At 40.8% G+C, this 20,363-nt stretch overlaps 1 protein-coding gene across 1 annotated transcript in view; it reads right to left on the reverse strand.

Annotated features, from left to right (window-relative positions):
- Window positions 1–20,363, reverse strand: part of BMPER (BMP binding endothelial regulator) — a 187,664-nt gene that overhangs the window by 154,387 nt on the left and 12,914 nt on the right. Inside the window, exon 3 of the mRNA XM_044419150.1 lies at window positions 2,914–3,013. Coding sequence (XP_044275085.1) covers window positions 2,914–3,013 — 100 coding nt within the window. The remainder of the gene's footprint in view (window positions 1–2,913; window positions 3,014–20,363) is intronic.

Here is a 20,363-nt window from a genome sequence, read left to right on the forward strand (position 1 = left end):
AACAGAAGAAAAAATATATATCCATCACATGTATATGCACACACATATACACAGAAACAGAAAATAGAACCAAATTGTTTCTGTTGTTCTGTTGACCAGTAGGATCAAATTATAAGGCACAGGTTGTTGACTAAACTGGTGGTGCAAGCTGCTGAACTGTGAAACGGTTGGCTTTGGAAAATACTGCATTCTCCTTTGTTAGAGATTTTTAAGTATTATCTATCCATGATACTGTAGAAGCGCATTTACTATGTTAGTGGGTTGGATTAGATGATCTTGGAAGTCACTTCCAACTCTATGATTTAAGTCCCTAGCTTTCCTTTGGGGAAAGGAAGTGACTAGTAGTTGATGTTAGTGGCATAATGTCTTGCATTTTTGAGCAATTATCAAGCAACTGCAGGTTGAATAAAATCACATAAAAAGTACAGGAGAGCTGTGTTCTTCCTAAACTGCCCGCCACTTGAGCCACTATGGTATTTATCCCTGGAGAGAAACTTGGAATAAAGATCTAAGAAACCCTGCCAAACAGGGGGACTGGAGTAGGTAACTGACTACTTCCAAATAGCTACTTCTATAGTGCAAGAAAGTGATCTCTGCCTGCACTCTTATTGACATCAATAGGAAGTGTATATTAGGACGAGGAACAGAGTATAGCTTACAGTTTTCATAAATATACCTTATCCATCTCCATTCCACTAATAACAAACACTTATTCTGAAAGCAAATACATATTGTTATAGATGGAGACAGACCCAAATTAAAATGACATATCTCCGTCCAACTAAATGAGAGGCTGCCAAAACCATTTCTATTGCAATCTGTGATCTCATATGTTTTGATTAAATATACTGAATAAATGAGTGAATAGACATTTTTGCTCTACTGCTACAACTACAGAAGAAAAGAGACAACATGCATGAGGTGCTTTCTTTAGAACCAGGTGAAGATTTACTTAAAGATTTTCTTAGGATGCGATCCTACACGTTTAGACAGAAATGGCTTGTAACTGGCAGTATGCTGCAGTTGCAGTTGTTTTCCCCTCTCCAAATAGGCACAAGATTTTGCCTTTAGTTAAAAAAAAGTAGTTTAGCACCATGGACTACATCTGGACTAAGTTAGTTCCATTTAGTTCCCATGGGAAGTAATGAGACTTAAATCACAATGACTAAATTACACTGGTTTTAAGGGGACATAAGTACAATACAATCTGGATCCAATGTCAAAGTCCCTATTTCTGGAAATGCAGCCTGGTGAAGCGAACAACTCTCTAGAAGTCAGGTTTTGCAACTGGAAACCTTTTCACTGACATGTCAGATATGTTTGGGCTGGTTGTGGTTGCTCCATCACAAGGCACATTTCACTCTCCACATGCTTAAGCAACTCTTTTAAAATCATTTCACATGCTCTTACACAAGGGTCTGAGTTCTTGTACTGAAAAAAACAGGTTGCAGGACTAATCTTGTTTAAGTGAACCCTTTATAGTACATTAATGGAAGGTTTTCATTAGCTGAGGTCTAAGGCTGCTGATAAAGCTACAACATTTTTGCTTGCTTGCCTTTCCAGGCAGCTTCCTATGCTTCTCTGACTGAAGTCACATGGAAAAAAGCAGGTTGGATAAGATTGTTGTTGTGTGCTCAAACTGGAACAAGTCAGCCAAAGGAATTGTAACAGAGAGGTAATATAGGAAACAATGGGTAGAAGTCAAGTGTTAAAAGAACAGCGGAGAAAACCGGAAAGGAAGATGTAAGGAATTATAGCACATCACAGAGTCGATGTCAATTATTCCTCCCACAGGCCCACGTCTGCCATGGTTTCTGGACTTAAGAGCAATCCTATTTGGGAACAAACCTCCTTTGAGGTTGTAAAATGCTGTATTGAACTGTAAATGGGTATGTTTTAGGGCTAAGCTAGACAATGTTAATTGCACAGCATCTAGCACAGCCTAACTTTTTTAAAAAAGAAGGAAAATAACTGTAATGCAAAGGACCATAATGGGAAAGGAAAGTTGGGTGGGGAGGTTTAACACTTCCTATCTATGTGCTGTGATCCCAGTCCAGACTGGGGATTTATATGCTTACTTTAAAATAATGCTATTAAAATGCAGATTCTTCTAGCCAGTATTCACTGAACATATAATTTAGTTCTGCTCATAGTGATAAGATTTGCACCATTATTTAAGGAGGATATGAAGAACCTGTCATGTTTATTATGTAGAAAATTGTACTGTTATACAGTACTGAACTAGAAGACTTTACTACTAATAATAGCATGTACCTCCCTTACAAAGGTACTGAAAATCTAAAGAATTAGTGTGATTTGCTGACACCACTCAACTCTTCCAACAGTGTTCAACTCTCTTCCACTAAGGCTACTGAAGCACCTTCATTTCTGCATTCAATATTAATTAGTTCCATTTTACACACACACACACACACACACACACACACACACACACACATAATGTGCATGTATAATATACATGTTCTCTGACATACTTGCTAGGTATGAAAAACATTACTTCTGATTTTGAAAATGCCAAATTTGCCTAATATTGTATTTGCAAATGGCATACATTAATTTTTACAAATGAACTTACGAAGTGATTTTTTTTCTGAAGCAAATAAAGGACTTGAAAAATTCACACCACTGACATAAATCCAGCTTGATAACAAACCAACCAGCACAACAAAGTCACATTTTACAGTACTATAACAGTGAGGAAGGTACTCATCATTTGCTGCTACAGTTTTGCATCTCCTGTTAATTAAAAGCAAAATAACTGAACAACTCAACTGGATGGGCTTAAGGCATGTGGGTGGGTGTTTCTGATGACAAATACTGTGACCTTCATTCCACCACTGAAATAAAATTAGTTTTAGTACAAATGGAAGTTAAGTATGAAGACCACGGCACCTTTGCATCGCTCACAGCACGTTCCTCTTTGCTTAATGACGAGAGCACACTCCTTCGAAAGCACTGGACACTTCTCTCTTTTGCATGTCACTTCTTTGTTCTGTGGAAAGAAAGCCAAAAGCAGAAATCTGGTATCAGTCTCCCATTTTCTGCCACTAAGGAAGTATACTATGAAGTCAGATTTGGAAATTCCCCCCCTGCTTGACAAGAGATACCAGGGATACAGAGAGGGCATTATTACCCCTCCATACAAACATACACAGTTTTCCCTTGTGACACATATGCAGCAGAGGGTGGTTGAAAAATGGGGGAGAAAGGGGGAGTAATGGCAACTTTTAAAGAGAGAGTAAACCTAGATAAAGTCATGCCAAAGGAAACATGTGACTCGTTTCATGCTAATGTTACTTTTTGGTATACTGTAGAAATGATAATATTTGTGTAAACTGTAGCTGGAACTTTTAGAATACCTGGTCCAGGACTTCCTTGTGCGAACAAAAATATTTAGCCATGACTGTTCAACAGGTCTACATATTACAGTTACTTTTTTAAAAAATGCAAGCCTAAACTTCTTAACCAAATAAAGCCAAGGGTAGCTTCAATGAATTCCGTTCTTAAAAAAATAAAAATAATATTTTATTATCTAAGAAAAATAAAAAATATATAAATAATCTGCTTAGGGGGCTCTTGGGCCAATATAGCAGAGAGAGAGAGAGAGAGAGAGAGAGAGAGAGAGAGAGAGAGAGAGAGAGAGAGATCGAACCCAGGGCCCAATCCATGCAGCATGGGGAACAGTAATGCTGAAGGGTTGGATAGAAATTGTGTGTGCATGTGAGAGAGAGAAATAAACAATATATACACTGATTTCAATAGCAGAGAACTAAGTTTATTCTTTATTAACTGTATTTGAACATCATGCTAAGACATGGGTTAGAGTTATTAGAAGGGTTTCTCGGTTTTTCCCTCTTCCAGTGTGGCTGGAAGGAGAGGATGGAAAGGTTCCACTTCTGGTTTTGATAAGCCTCAATTTTAGCCTGTCCTGTAAAACCTAAACTGTGCATAATCTCAACTCCAACTATGACTTGAACTTGGCTTATTTCAGCTAAACAAAGTTAAGATTAACCACAGTTTGCTTGTGTTGAAGTGACACACTGAGCAGCAATTACTCTAAAACCAAAACAAATGTTTCTGAGCACCTCCTTGCAACTCACCAGAGAAGGAGAGAACAAGCTGAAAGCTTGCTGCAGCTCAATCTCATACAATGAACTGTGGTTTAGCATTATGTCCTATTTACATGTGCTTCACTTCATTTGGTTCTCTTCTTTTAAGCACCCTAGGAATGTTCTTCTCTCCACAACCTAATCCCAAATCCAAGTTACTGCAGAAGCATGCAAGCTGTTTTCTCATGTGATTCCAGCATTGTTTCAATAAAGAAAGCCCAAGGGCAGAGGGAAGGGATGGTAACAACTGTGCTCATAAATAACAAAAGCGATGAAGAGCATCTTCAGATTTGTAAGCCTCCCCTGCCACTCTTACCCAGCCTAGTCTGCCATCATTTATTTTTAGAAATAAAACTTTACTACTGGAAATTCCTTCCTTAAACATAGCATGCTGAGGAGCCTTTGCTGTAATTACTGGTTTCGTTGGTCCATTACATGACACAGGAGCCATTTGGCAGATGCCACTGTGCACCTTAGGAGATCATATGGCATAATTAGAGACCCCAAAAGGGAAAGAATCAAAGGAGAAACAGGGAAGCCAATCATAAAACTAAGTACTGAAGAGGCTCGAAGCACCTTTTCTTTGTTTTCTACAGCTTTGGTCAAGGTACTTCTGAAAGATAACTCAACATTTTTACTATGTGTGAGCCTCCTGAATGTGTGGCTGTTTTGTTTTGTGGGGGGGAAAAACTCCTCCCAACTATTATACTCCGTCTTATTCCTTCTGCCATCCATGTCTGTTTTATTATAAAATATGATTCATTATCCCCTCACCAAGCCAAATCTGCAATTATTTCAACTGCACTGGCTATAAAGTATGAGCAGAAAGAATTTAAATTCGCAAACTGAGGATCAGCTGCTGTCAGAATAGTGTCTGTTGTCAAAATGATTCACTCATGTGTTCTTCTGGCTGTGTTACACTACAGTTGCAAACACTTAGTCATAAATCTGAGTTACATGGACATTTGCTCATATGTAGAGCTTCCTAGCATTTCTGAATTAGCTCAATGCAGGACAGACTATTCACGGAGGAAACAGGCTAAAGGATCTCATGGCCAAATTCTGCTTTCCGCATAAAATACTAAACTCCAACAGAGCACCACGCCTGAAAGAAGAAAGGAAAGGGGGAAATATTTCAAAGTGCAGGAAGATTCATAGCAAGCATCAAAGACCCACTGTTGGAGGCATTCAAGATTAAATTGCAGAAAAACATTAAGCCTATTTTTCGGTTGTGGTTTCTTCCTTTCTAATATCTAAAAATAAATGAATGAGACACATAAAAGCTACCCCTCTTTGCATACAGGGGAACTGAACCTTTGGCCTAGCACACAGCATCTAAGGCACAATCCTATGCAAGTCTGCAGAGAAAAAAGGCCTACAACTCCCAGCATGCCCCAGACAGATGCTGGGAGTTGTAGGCCTTCTATTCTCTCTCAATTTGCATGGGATTGTGCCCTTAATTGTCAGTCAACAAGATCTTTTAGTGACTAGAGTTGCCAGGTTTCCACACTAAGCAACTTTGGCACTGCTATGGCATCGATTTCCCACAATTAGCTAGGACTGGAATTAAAACAGAGGTTCCATACAGCATGTAATAGGGCATTTACATTAATTAGCAATGCCCTTTCCCCATAGTCAAAATCCCTCTATAATCTCTAGTCAGAAGTAAGTTCCAGTTGGCACAAGTCCCAGGCAACTTCAAATAAATGTTTGTTGCTTGCAGGTTCAGCCCAGTTTGCTTCCAGCTGGGAGGTTAGTGAATAATTACCCCTCTCTGTGAATTGCCCCATCTCAGTTTCTGTTACCAGGGGTGGGGGTGGAGTCTTTAATTACAGATTTGCTTTGATTTGTGCTGTCTTTTTTTTAAGTGGCCCAACAATGTTATTTATGGTGTTCAATTTAAAGGCACAGGAGCCCTGGAATGCCTTAAGAATGCTTTGCCTATCCACAATGGACAGGCTGGAGCTCCAACTGTGTTTTGATTGCCAAAAACATCTCCACAAATCATGGAAAAACATGGGAGGGAAGCTTAGGAAACAGTATCATTTGGATGCTTTGAACTACCAATGGCAATTCCAGGAATTCCTCTTTTATTTTAGCCTGATTTGATTGGTTGCTTTTGAGTGGCTGCAGATAGATTTTTTTATTTTATTTTATTGACCGCATTGTACAATGCCCTGAGATCTGTTTGCTTTACTAATAGGTTTTAGAAATAAATAGACCCATGAGTTTGTAGAGCCAACTTCTCCTTCACCGCATCCCATCAATGTATCAGCAGCAGAGCAGTGACAATGGCAGGAGTAGCAAATGTGTGCTGCCTTCCTCCTCACAGTTGAAGGAAGAACACCTGGATTGATCCAGGGTTGGTCCCATCCAGGGAATTCTCTCCAGTGGATGGTAGACATCCCTGAATTTTCTGATCCCAACCCCAGAAGACAACTTCTGAAGCAGAACTATCATTTCCTGTTTGAAAAAGATTGTTCAAGTCTCTCTCAAAGCCTATTTCTTTTGCAAAGCTGTTCCTGATCCTTCTCAAGCTTCACTCAATTGTCCATCTCACTCAGTTACCCGCCTGCAAACCATCTGCTTTCACCCCAGCTCATCCACAGCCAATCCAGTTTCTCCTTCCATGTTTCAGACACGCATTTTAGTCACTTCCCCTTGACAGTGGACTATAGCTACTGAAGATAACATAAGGAACATAAGGAAAAGCCCTGTATAGTATAAAATCTTATATATAACTCTGTGGTTCAAAACCCCCCCACCATACTAACTTTCTCTTGCTAGCCAAAATGACTTGTCAGAGTTCCAAACGTAATAGAGCATTGCTTTATAATACAGCTAAAAAACAAAAACCCTGTACCTTTCCAGTCTGCCTGATGAAGAGGTCCATACAGGTTGAAAACTTGCACGATTCCCTGCCAACACACAGTTGGCTCAAGGAAGATATTGCATTACCTATTCTATACTTCAAAAGATCTGCTGAATATTCATCTCTTAAAACAAGCATGTGTAATTCCACTGAAACCTTTGGAGTCATGCCTGCTTTCTGCTTCAGCTAGATATGACCCTTAAACCATTCCAGAATACCCTTTGAAAAGTGTTATGGTCTAACATGATTCATACCATATAGGCTGTATCTTCAGACAAGTCATGAACAGTAAAACTTGATGTGAAGGAAGAAGATATTTCTCCATATATCATTCTACCCACCACTCTTTTTCTGTTGCCCTTTCAGATTAAGTAGAGTTGGTAAATCATTGTTTTGTCTACTGTAGCCAAAAGCTGTGAAAGCCAGCTCTCCAAGGCCCTATATAGATTGTAGGGATAAGGAGACAAAACCTTATCAAACCAGGGACATTCTTTTGGATTCTCGTTTTAAGCTTTACCCAGAATGTCATTCTAAACTCATGTCCCTCATCTAGTTAAATCTGTTTTCTTGTACCCTGTATTCTGCAGCAGGGAGACAGGCAAGGGAGAAAAGCAATTAGATTAATTAAGCTTTAAACAGCAATTAAGTTTCTTCCAAGTAGGTTGCACCTTAACCATAAAACACAACATTTCAGTACTTCTCCCAACCAGGCCATAAAAGAAGCCAATAGGACAAGAATGAAGAGAATCTTGGAGGCTGCCAAATCTCCATATATACTGTCAACAAAGTGTTTCAGAAGTTGTTGAAAGCTCACAGATATCTCAAAAGTGTTGCTGCAAAGCAAGCAAGCTAGTTCCGACTGCAACATTCAGAAGCCAACCTTTTACAAAGCACTGAGTAGAGGATTTTCTCCCTTTTTTGTTAAAAAAGGACAGCCATGTACTTTTGGCATCAGTGAGCAAGTACAGAAGAGACACATTGCTCATAAATACATAAACCATTTTATAAATCATAAACCTAGGAGTCAGGCAAAATCCATAATAGGATCCCAAGATTCATAATAAATAATATGTAATTATAGTCATGCACAACAGTTATTTTAAACAGATGGTGTATATATCCACACACACACACACACCCTCTCTCTCCCTTTCTCTCCCTCTCTGAGTGTGTGTGTATGTATTTTAATTTAACGCTCATGCTTGAAGACAGAAAAAGGCCATAAGAGTCAGACGACGGATAGGGACAGGACTGTTTAAACAAAAACCCAGCACACCAGAATGTTCTCCTGTGCAAGACCCTCAGAGGCTAACAGAAGCTGAAACACAGTCCTACTGCACTCTTGAGAAGCTCCTATTCATTTCACTTTGACCTGTGCGAGAGCCCCCCCCCCCATATTCTGCTAGGTGGCTGAGAGTTGGATGAGTGAGACGGCATTTCTCATGGAGTAAAATCCATGAAGGAGGAGGCGGAAGAGACGACAACAAAGACTATATCTAATGCAAATGCCCAGTGACTAGATGGCCAGACATTCAAGGTTCATCCTGGAAACACAAGACCTGTCTTAAAATAAGGAATGTAGTGTTATTTGGGAGAATCAACTGAGACCGTTTCTCTTGAGATGCACAGAGATTTGGACCTTTTTCTAGAACAGGTGTGTTAAACACTTTCAGTCTCTGGGTCACATTCTTTTTCAGAAAAGCTTTCAGGGGTTGCATTCCAGTACCGGGAGGGGCCAGGGGGTTGGAGCCAAACACCATGCTAAAAAGTAAAGCTGCTACATATATTAAACCTGTGGCTTAGTTTGGCTGACTGCCTTTTCTTACAGGAAAACTAGTTTTTGTCCTTTCCCACTGATCTTAACAATTTTCATAGAACGTGATGGGAACCCCGAGACCTAAGCTTATTCCTGTTATTTCTTGGTTAGGCTAGATACCAACCCTAGGATGTGACAACAGAGGCCAGTAACTGGCTTTGATATATACAATGAACAAAAGGTATCTGATCATTTTCTTAGAAGTTCATTTCTTTTGCCTATTACAAATTGAATTTCTCTAACACGTTCCTGAAATTAAACTGCTGTTTCTGGGAAAATAAATGTTATGTAAAGGAAGACAAACCAAACAGGGGCTTGACTTCAATGTTGCCTGTTCTTGAAGTCGACCTCACCAAAAACATATTCATCCCCAAAACACAGCCTGTATTTTACCTACTGTCACACAGCTCTGTGCATAACCTCCCCCCTTCATATTATAATGACAAATCATATCAGAACGAAAAATCCTTAACTCATATGGTACAGTAAAATAAAATGCCAACATGAAAAGGTTTTTTTTAATCTAAAATGTTTGGCAGAGACCTAGAATGGGACCTATTCCAAACCACAGTTTTAGGTCAGCTGCCAAAATTCCTACAGGATTCCCTATTGCGTCTCAGCTAAAAGAAAGAGAGAGAGAGAAGCAACCACTGTAAGAACTGCTTTCTTCAAAATGCATGTGGCTTGGAACAGGAGCTGCACTTTCTTATGGGAATATGGGAAGCAATCTAGAATAACCTGACACTGTGTTCCGAGCCTCAAGTCTGATTGTCAGGTGCAGAAGGGAAACAAGCTGTACTGCTAGTGCAGATGCAAATCCTCAAGACGCTAATTTCACTTCCAATGTTTCATTTTGGTTGTATTTTCTTTTTCTCCTAACAACAAAAATGTTTTCAGCTGCTCTGTATGGTATTTTCAGTGCCATGCAGCTTTAAAAATATTTACCCTGAGCCATTTCAATAAATCTGGAAAATACTTAATTTAGCTTCTGTGATAAACACTCAACATTCTGAATAGCAACAAAGATTGGGCATGGTTGGTTTCCCGAAGAATCCTAGTGTGCGTATTTTACATGCAGAAGGGCATAGGAGCAATCATCAGACTCACAACACACACAGAGCTCATAAAACACTTTATAGGAGCCTGGGTTTTTATGCAGACGTTTGTACATGATTAGGACCCCTAATGGGTCACCTAGGTGGGACTTATCAATATATATATATGCATATGTAAGTTCCAGTTAAGAATGAACACTGTTCCCCATCAGACCTGCACAGAAGTAAATCTACCTCATATGTTCTTTGTAAGTGCTGTCAATACCTGAAAGTATGTTATGCACTAAAAAGTTCCTTTCATTTATGCTTGTGACTCTTCTTACATCAGGAAGGCCATTTTGCCATGGTCCTCGGTACCTACAGGATTTTTCCCATCCATTTTTCTCATCTATTCCAGAAAGTTTTCAATTCCAGAATAACATTCAGTTGGAACCATTCCAGAAGCACTCCTCTGTCAATGTCAAAAACAGTCCCAAATCTTACAAGTTGAAAGCATGACAGTGCCCAGAGCAGCAGGGCATTGGTGCTTGAAAAAGAAGGTGGTTGGCCTTGCAGATCCATCTATGAGGGATCTCTCCCAGCATCCATTATTCCCTTTGGCATTCTGCTTTGACCCAAAGGAGACATTAATAAAGGCAAAGGCTAGAGCTTGCACAAAGACCTTACATTTCCCTGAAAATTTTCATTCTACCACTGAGCAGTTCACACCACTCCCTAAAGGCCAAACAATCACTTCCTACAGTGTGCCTGATGCTTAAACAAATTTTCTCCTGTGCTCAGTTGCAAATCTGAGTTTTCCTGTCAGCAGGGCACTGCCCTAGTTCTATAGAACTCTCCCTCCCTCTCCCTCTCTCTGTTTGAGAGAGAGAGAGAGAGAGAGAGAGAGCGCGCGCGCGCGCACAAGCATGTACTCCCCTATGCTGAGAGATCCACTTCCCTATTAAAATGCAATGCTTTAATGGAATGGGACCCACCAAATTAAATCGACAGCTTTAAATAGACTTTATAAAGCAGCATGGGGATTCCCCTAGCTTTCTGCATGTTTGTGTATGTACATAAGTGTAAATATATGCATACACAGATTGACCTTTAACTACACACCACTACAATTGATTTGGCTGCAGTGTAAGCTTATTTAATCTAGGTTTTATCAATATGGCTTCATGGAACACTTTTTCTGTGGAAAGGTGGGATATAAATCAAATAAATAAATGGCAATGCATAGGAACACCATTCCCTCTTTTAGGAAATCTAATCATTATGAAGTTCAAGAACAGCTGAGGGTGATAATTCACTGGTGTGAGCTTCCTGAAACAGGGATAAATTTCATGTATAACAATTAATATGCAAGGGAACAGGCAATCAGAACCAGAGTCCTGAGAAGATTAGAACTGGCAACAATACAGCTCCTTTAAAAGGTGATGCTGTTTTATACAAGACTGGCAGGGCATCATCCTAGGATGCGGGCAGCTATTCTAGCCAACTCTATTTAAAATTCAAAACATCAGTCTTTAGATTCAGGGATCATTGGTTGCCAGAAAGCTGTATACACATTATGGAAGCAAAGGAATGCTACACTGCAAGGACCAGCAATTCTGCTTCACTCTGTTTTCTTAACTGCAGCTGGTTTCCCCTTGTCTGACACATCAGTGAGTAAACAGCTTTAGTCGGTTTCACACCAGAATTTTTTTTCAGCTGGGTTTCCCACCACCACCACCATTTATGAACATGTGTAGATTAATAGCTAGGCATGGATCCTTCCATATTCAAAAATTGAAAAATCAGTTACAAATTTTATTTGAGCACTGAAGAGTAAGTACACAGCTGTCGCCTCCATGCAACAGGCAACCAAAGCAGTTACACCAGAACGTAGGACAATTCTATTGCAGCAGAGCTGGATGATCTACTCCCTGGGCTCCAGTTTCATTCAGTTTTTCAGCATCCTTAATATATTACATTTATTACACTTTTCCAGCAGCACCAAACACACCCACCTATCCTTAATGTCATCTGTGAGGTCTCAGTCAACCTAGCTAACATTCTACTTACCCCAAAGTAGCTGCATTGTGTTGTCAACCATCAATTAGTGAGCCTTGTCTTTAGGCAATTAAAAAGGTGGTGCTGATTACATTTCTGTTTATTCTCCCACACGCCAAGATGCACATACACAACAACTGTATGTGAGATTGATAGGATTTTAACTGCTGTCATTTCCCTCAAAGAATCTTGGAAACTGACATTTGGTGAACATGTTGACACTTCACAGAACTACTATTCCAAACATCTCCAGAAAGACTCACTATTGGACTTATTTAGGTTTGTGGAGTAGAGGTCCCCCTTCAAAATAACAAAAACTTATTGCGGCATCCAAAATTCCAAGAATCAGACCTCTGTAGGCTACATACTGAAGAGCTTCATAAAAACAAAACTGGTATCACCTTGAGCATATCTTAAGTTCAAGGTGCCCATCTTAATATATGGTTCTTTGCTTGTGCTACTGCTGGCACTGTGTCCAGATGAAACCTACAAGCCTCATTAATTTAAAAGAAGACCTCTTTTCTGGTATGTAGATTGGCTGTTGTCAGGTACAGGTACCTGTACAAGGACAACGTTGTCTGACCTGGTCTAGACATGAGAACCTGCAGAAAAAGAGCCATCATTCTCAGCTAAGAGAAGGGATGTCAGTGAAATCTGTTGCAGACTCCAATGATTTTGAATTTTTCTGAATCCAGTATGAATCCAATCCAATCTAATTGAATTTCTCTGAATCCAATTTTATCCAATATGCAAATCTGGTAATAGAAAAATACAAACAATAACATGTTAAAATGCTAAATTGAGATGGATTTGCACAGTTTTGGAAGTGGGGATTTATGCAAATACAAATTTGTACAAATGTGTACACAAAATCCACTTTCATCAATGAGTGCCCAATGGAATGAAAGACAACAGAAAACACAGAAAGAATGGATTTAACAAGTCCTCATTAAGAGCAACCTGAATATATACCAGAATTTTTTTTAGCATTACAATATTTTATCAAGGAAAGAAATCAAATTAATTTGAATATTTTCCTGCATCTAGCATTGAATTTCACCCTACTGCATCCGCTGCAGCTGTCTTGATTGTGATTTTCTTTTCTCTCTCCATTTTGCCTGCATATCAAAGGTCTGCTTAGACGGTCTATACACTGGAGAGTTGGGCCATGACAAATATTGCCTTGTTGGACTTCCTTGTGGCCAGAGCCTGTACTAAAAACTCTGAACAAAGCGGCCCTTGAAGCTGTTCAGTTTCAAAAGGGTTTACAAAGCCCACTGGGCCTCCCAGCTTATTTTGCAACAAGTCATATCCCATGAAGAAATTCTGTTCTGTATGACACAAAAACAGGGTTAGATTAAAGAAAAAGAAAAAAGAAAGCAAAATCCCCTGCTGATCTGTCTGGCCAGAATCATGTCTTTTACTGCTCATATCCTTTAAAGAAACGATCTTCTAGAGATATATGACCCTAATACATCATCAAACTACAGTGTTCTCATGATACTGTATTCCTAAGAGTATGACAGACGCCGCAAGCAGCTACAGGGAGTGCATTTTTCTTTTTTGTATTACCTAAAGTTCTAAAATGAGAGAGGCAGGACAGATAAAAGCATGGTGTCCTTTCTTCTTTTTTACATCTTCTTTTACACCTTCTATAAGGCATTCTTCTTTTTTATCTCTTCTTTTGTAATACCCCTTCTCATTTGAAATGCTAAAATGTTTTAGCAAAATATAAATAATACCACAAATTTAAACATAAGAAAAAGCATGTCAAGGAGGTTCTTTGTTGCCTTTGCATAAATTGTGAAAACCTGTCCAAAGAGCTTGAAAAAGCCAAAGCAAAATAAAAATAGTAGCCCAAAGAAACCAGCACAATCTGTTTTCTATTACAAAATTATCTAAACAAGAGGCCTCCAGACAGTGCTGCTTTAATGTACTTGCAACTAGAGTAAGGGCTGACCCTGGTTTTATTTTCTTCTCTGATCTTGCTTGTGCTGGGTAGTAGCAAATATTACAAGAGAAAATAACCCTGGCCGACCTATGTAAACAAAGTTGTAAGTGTGGTGTGTAAGTTCTCCTGAAAAACTCAAGATACATACAGGCCTGCAAAACCTACATTTTAACCAATATACTACAGTTTTTTAAGATGACCTAATTTCCTAAACCTTTTGGGTTATATCTACCACTTTTACAGCAGTGCCCTTTCGTTCTGATCATTTTCATATCTAAAAGTCACAAACTGCTTATTGCTTTAGTACCACATCTGGAAGAATGGCAATTGTGCCAATTATAAGCAAGAAATGCAAGCCTATCAGATAAAGCAAAAACTCTTGCAAGCTTTGCAAAACTATTAATTTTAAGTTTCTTTAAATCTGAAACTTCTATGTAGCCTCAAGAGAGGGCAACAGGAAGATTCTTGATATTTTGCTTTGCACAAGGCTTAGCCATGTGACAGTAATGAATGCAAATTTTCAAATATATAGTTGGATTATTTTTACTTTTGAAATGAGTTAGGAAGAGAAATCTCTCTCTCGCGCGCGCGCACACACACACACACACACTTATTTATATTCAGATGCTAACAGGCATGCACACACTTCCCATTCTCCAGCAGCAGCCTTTTAAAAAATCACACTGTTGGTCATCTTGCAACTGCTCTGCAAGCCTAAATTATATAATTCTCATGGCATTCTCCATGGGCTTCTTCCTGGAAACTGCCATTCTGTGTTTTTGTTTTTAAATCAGTTTGCTTTCACAAAACATCTGTGGATTAACAGTACTCCTAATGCAATGGCAGCATGGAGAAACTCCCACACCTTTCTATGTACTTTAATGTTGGCAGCAGTTCCGGCCTACGTCATGATTGCTTCCATTCACGCTGTTTATCTATGACAAATGTGGCAGACTTAATTAACCCAGGAACCAAAGCAATCCACAACTGTGGTTACTACTGTTCTGTTAACCAACTGTATCCGGAAAATAACTGGCAGACCAACCATGTCATTGCAGTGCCACAATGAGTCTTGTTCACTTCAATGGGATTTGCAGGAGCAGAACACTTCTATGAAGCTTTGAATTTAAAATGTTAGATGATGACCAAAAGCTAGTGTGGTCTCTCGGTCAGTATGTTGGTGCAGGACTCATAAGATCTGAATTTTACTCCCCTCTTAGCCATGAAGCTCAGTGGATAACTTTGTGGCAGTTGCTGACTCCACTTAACCTATCTGAGAAGCTTGATGTGAGGATTAAATGGAGAGAGCGAAGATCATATATGCCACCTTGTGTTCTTTGGAGAAAAGGTGAGATATAAATTTAGCAAACAAAACAAAACAAATATATCCTGAGAAGGCATGGAATTATTAGCAAAGTGAGTAACTGCAAGTCTTATTAAAAGTTTTAAAAGGAAAATGTTAACATTGCTATTTTTCGAATCATGTTTTCACTTAGCATTAGACACTGATACTGTTAAGCACCAAAATGACACAGGTGAAGAAAGCTGAAGAGTCAGTAGCTTCTGGTGTAGATTCCAGTGGAATCAGAGCAAAGTCTTTCATGTATCCATTAGAAAATTCATGAAAGGTTAGGTGGGTAAAGGTCGCAAACAGAACATTGATTTAAAAAAAAACCTAGGCACAAGGATTATAACTGCATCATTAGTTTCACAACAGCCCTCTCCATGTGGTCAGAAACCATGCATGGGATCACAATTTAATCCTAACTTCCACACGTTTGTAGACTCAGTGCACAGAACCCAGAGCCATAACACTATAATTATTTAATTTAAGATGATTTTAGGCCATCCCTAAGGGTGAACCAAAAGCAACTCATGCCTAGTTGTTCTGTATAGCTTGTGCTGTTTAACCTACAAATGCCTCAGAGTGTCCAGGGTTACATATCATGTAGCAACCCACCATCAGATTGACTGGAGGGTGCACATTTAAAAAGACAACACACAGGCTGGCGGATCACGGGTTATTTAATATATGAATCAGTTTGATCCCATTGCCCCTCCACAATGAAGCCTACACGGTTTCCAGCTACATACAATGGAAGCATCTGAGTATTACAGACATGATTATGAAGATGTCAAACATATTCTTAACCATCCCAAAGTCAATAAGAGAAAATGGCTTCAATGGGATGGAGCAGAGTCACTTTTTTCCATCCTTTTTACATGCAGCCACAACCGAGAGAGCTTTCAACCTCCTCCACAGCCATGCCCACACAGAGCCTTGGAAGTCAGGCCTGTGCTGCTAAATTCCCTCAGTTCTAGATCAGTATTCAACTCCCAGTTGGCTCACTATCTTTACAATTACAAATAAGTCTATTCCTGCATCCATTAGGGAGCCAGAATTCACGCAAGTCATTTGTTACCTGGAATGGATTTACTTATAGGACTGTCTTGTACTATCTCTAAGAGGATAATCTTAAGTTTTTTGAGAAATCTTAAAAAGTGAAGGGCCAGAATCACTTTGAGAAAGTAAGTCCCATTCCTCTTTCTACATTTGACAAACAAAACATTCAGGAATGAGCAGTAAATGTTGACTAAAAGTAATTCAACAAGATTGTGCTTTCTTTGCTGCCTTCCCCTCCTACCCTTCACCTTAGCTATGCAGGATGTTAAAAAAAAAAAAACAACTAACTTGCTTTTTGACAAGTAAGCAAAGCTGACATCACACACGGACTGAAGGAGTGAAAAAGCTACATGTACAATTCATTTGTCACTTTGACGAAGTGACTTCTGGTCACCAGTGAGACACTGTAAAAGACATCTGCAGGGTTGGCCATGACCACCAGCAATTATTACAAGCCTAGAAGGGGCCCTGTGGGACTTGAAAGGAAGCCTGCTTTAGAACTGGCCCTTGCAGTTACACCTCGTGATGGCTGTAAAAGCTGTGTGATATATCAAATACCATTATGATCCTTAGTAGGTTACTTTTCCATAGGTAGTGACAGCAGATAGTATCTTGTTAATCCAACTAATCTTCCTCAAGTGCCAGGAAATGGGATTATGCATGGCTGAAAAATTCTGCAAAGGAAGAAAGCCAGCTACAGATGTCCCCCCCCCCCCCCGCCCACTTTCAAATGCCACATTCATTTGAAGACAAGTGTACAATTCCAGGTTTGCTTTCAAATGGAATGCATAAGAGCAGGAATTTGTAGGGAAATTTTAACAGTGAACAAAACAAGATGAATACATGAGCACGCGTCTACAGATTGGTGTTGCTGGGGTGTTTTTAAGCATTTGTAATTTTGTGCCACCCGTTCTCTTCATGATACAGCTTGTTTCACAGTCTTGTACTTGTGTGTGCGTGCATGGGGGGGAGGGGTCCAGTTGTGATTGCAAAGCACCAAAATCCCATTCTTCAAGCTGCCTAGCAGACACGAATAAAGGTGAGGTTTCCTGGGATTTCTGGAATTTTAAGGGGATGGCATCAAGCTAGAAACAAATACTGAAATCAGAAGGTTGACTCAAGAGGGAGCATTGCTCACTGATACACATTGCATCTAAAAAGTTCCAGATCCAGTCACTGATATATTCTCACAGAGATCAGAAAGAGCCCAATCCAAAATACTGGAAAAAACGCAGCCAACAATCTGTCTCGGTGCAGCTTCCCATGTATAATGAGTAAAGCCGACCACCACTCTTATCTGGTATCCCAGAGTCAGCATGGCTGAGATTCTGAAGAACGGGACCTAGAGAAAGTGGAGGTGGGACTTTTGGGAAACTAGGCAGAGGCCTTTGAAGCACCCTCAGGGTTCCTGCTCACAGGTTCCCAGGATGACCTGCAGTGTTTTGGAAGCAACTGGGGGGGGGGGGGATTCAAAAAAGGGAAGGAGGAAGAGCTATTGCCTTGCCCAATCCCTGGTCCCATAATGAGTCATCAGGAGAGGTGAGCTACCTAGTTAGAAGGCATGTGTGGGTCTCACTGGCTAGCCCTTCACCTGTAAGAACCAACCTAATGGTGGAGCCCACAAATTTACTTGGGGAGAAGTCTCTAGCTTGGGTTCATCTTTCTTGACATCAGCACAGGCTAAGCTTCCAAACTCATTAGAGGGCTTTTAGAGTTGCTTTGACTTGTGGCTGTGAAGTGCCAATAAAGATCTGCTTTGCAAAGAGACTGCCTGGTGTTTTGGAGCCTAAGGGCAAGAAGAGGAAGCCCAACTCACAACACTATCTGGCACAAGTGGTGGGACCATTCGACTACCCATCCTCACACAATCCAGGTTTCAGTATTTAAAAGGGTTTGGTGGAATCCAAATAATCAATTTTGTATTTTAAAATACAAATGCACACACATGCATACACACATTATATTCAGAAGCATCTGAAGTTTCAGATCATGGGAAATGGAAATTAAAGACTTTGGTACGATGAAATATCACCAAGAAACTATCCATGCAACTAAAGTGATGAACACTAACCTATAATTACAAAGAATCAATGGCCTGGATCCAAAGTAGCACAAAGCTCCTTCTGCCTGTTTCAAGGGGATTTCCCATTCCCTGTCCACATCGGTTCCCCCATTCTTTAGACTCCAGAATGCTATGGGATCTTCCAGATGACTTTGCAGGCAAGGAGCTGAAAGGTTGTACAGTTTTAGAGGTTCCAATTTCACATGGTAATGGTGGTGATTTATTTATTTATTATAGCATTTTTATGCCACCCCCATCGCAGAAAGCCTCGGGGCGGCTTACAAAGCAGAACAAACAAACATAGAATAAACCTTAAAAATCCGGAGCATCTCATCAATAGTATAAAACCAGTAAATAAAAACAACAATTAACAATTAAAAAATTATTTAAATAAAAAGGTCTTGGCCTGACGCCGAAAAACAAATAACGATGGCACCAGGTGGACCTCTTTGGGGAGCGCATTCCATAGGTGGGGCGCCACTGCAGAGAAGGCCCTCCTCTGGGAGCTCACCCTCCTAATATCCTTCACAGAGGGCTCCCGGAGAAGGGCCTCCCCCGCCGATCTCAGGGGGTTGGAGGGCATATATGGATGCAAGTGCTCCTTTAGATAACCAGGACCCAAGCTGTTGAGGGCTTTATAGGTCATAACCAACACCTTGAATTGGGCCTGGACTTCAATGGGGAGCCAGTGAAGCTGATGGAGGACTGGGGTTATATGAGAACAACGCCCAGTCCCTGTCAGCAACCTGGCAGCATTATTTTGTACCATCTGAAGTATCCGGACCGTCTTCAAGGGCAGCCCCAAGTAAAGCACGTTACAGAACTCTAATCGGGAAGTTACCAATGCATGTGTCACAGTCGCCAGGCAATTGTTCTCCAGGTAGGGACACAGCTGATGGATCAGCCAAAGCTGAAGGAAAGGGCTCCTCACCACCGCTGTTACTTGAGCTTCTAATGACAGCTCTGGGTCGAGGAGCGCTCCCAAGCTGCGAACGCTGTCCCTAAGAGGGAGTACCCCATTCAAAACAAGGCCCAGGTCCCCCATCCTGAAGCCCGACCCACTTACCAACAGGACCTCCGTCTTGTCTGGATTGAGCTTCAGTTTATTGGCCCTCATTCAGCCCATTACCTCGGCCAGGCAACGGTTCAGTACAGCCACTGCCTCACCTGGATTAGTTGAGAACGAGAGGTAGAGCTGGGTATCATCAGCGTACTGAGGATTCCGCAGCCCACACCTCCTAATGACCTCTCCCAGCAGTTTCATGTAGATGTGGAATAGCAAGGGGGACAAAATAGACCCCTGAGGAACTCCATGGCATAGCTGCCATGGTGCAGAGCCACAGTCCTCCAGCACCACCTTCTGGAACCGGCCATTGAGATAGGAGCAGAACCACTGCAAAGCGGTGCCTCCAACTCCCAATCCTGCAAGCCTATCCAGAAGGATACCATGATCGATGGTATCGAAAGCCGCTGAGAGGTCCAGGAGAACCAACAGGGGTGCACTCCCCCTGTCTTTCTCCCTGCACAGGTCATCATACAGGGCGACCAAGGCAGATTCAGTACTGTACCCGGGTCTGAAGCCGGACTGAAATGGGTCCAGATAATCAGTTTCACCCAAGAGTGCTTGGAGTTGTCCCGCCACCACCCGCTCTAACACCTTGCCCAAGAACGGGATGTTGGCCACCGGTCTATAATTGGCAGCCACCTCTGGATCCAGGAATGCCTTCTTTAGGAATGGCCAGACTACCACCTCCTATAAAGGGGCAGGTACCCAGCCGTCCCTTAGATAGGAGGTGACAATTTCCAGGATCCAGGTCCCAATCCTGTCCTTGGCTTTCTTAAGTAGCCAAGATGGGCAAGGGTCCAATAAGCAGGTGGTAGGACGTACTTGTCCACATCATCAGGCCGCAACAATTGAAACTCATCCATCAATTTTGGACCAGACGGCAACATTGGCACCTCCCCAGAAGAATCTGATTCACTAGTTGAGTCTAGCTCGTGATGAATCTGAGCGATTTTCTCCCTGAAATGCTTGG

This window comes from Varanus komodoensis, unplaced genomic scaffold, assembly GCF_004798865.1.
Source record: "Varanus komodoensis strain SLA01 unplaced genomic scaffold, ASM479886v1 scaffold10, whole genome shotgun sequence".
Taxonomy (NCBI): Eukaryota; Metazoa; Chordata; class Lepidosauria; order Squamata; family Varanidae; genus Varanus; species Varanus komodoensis.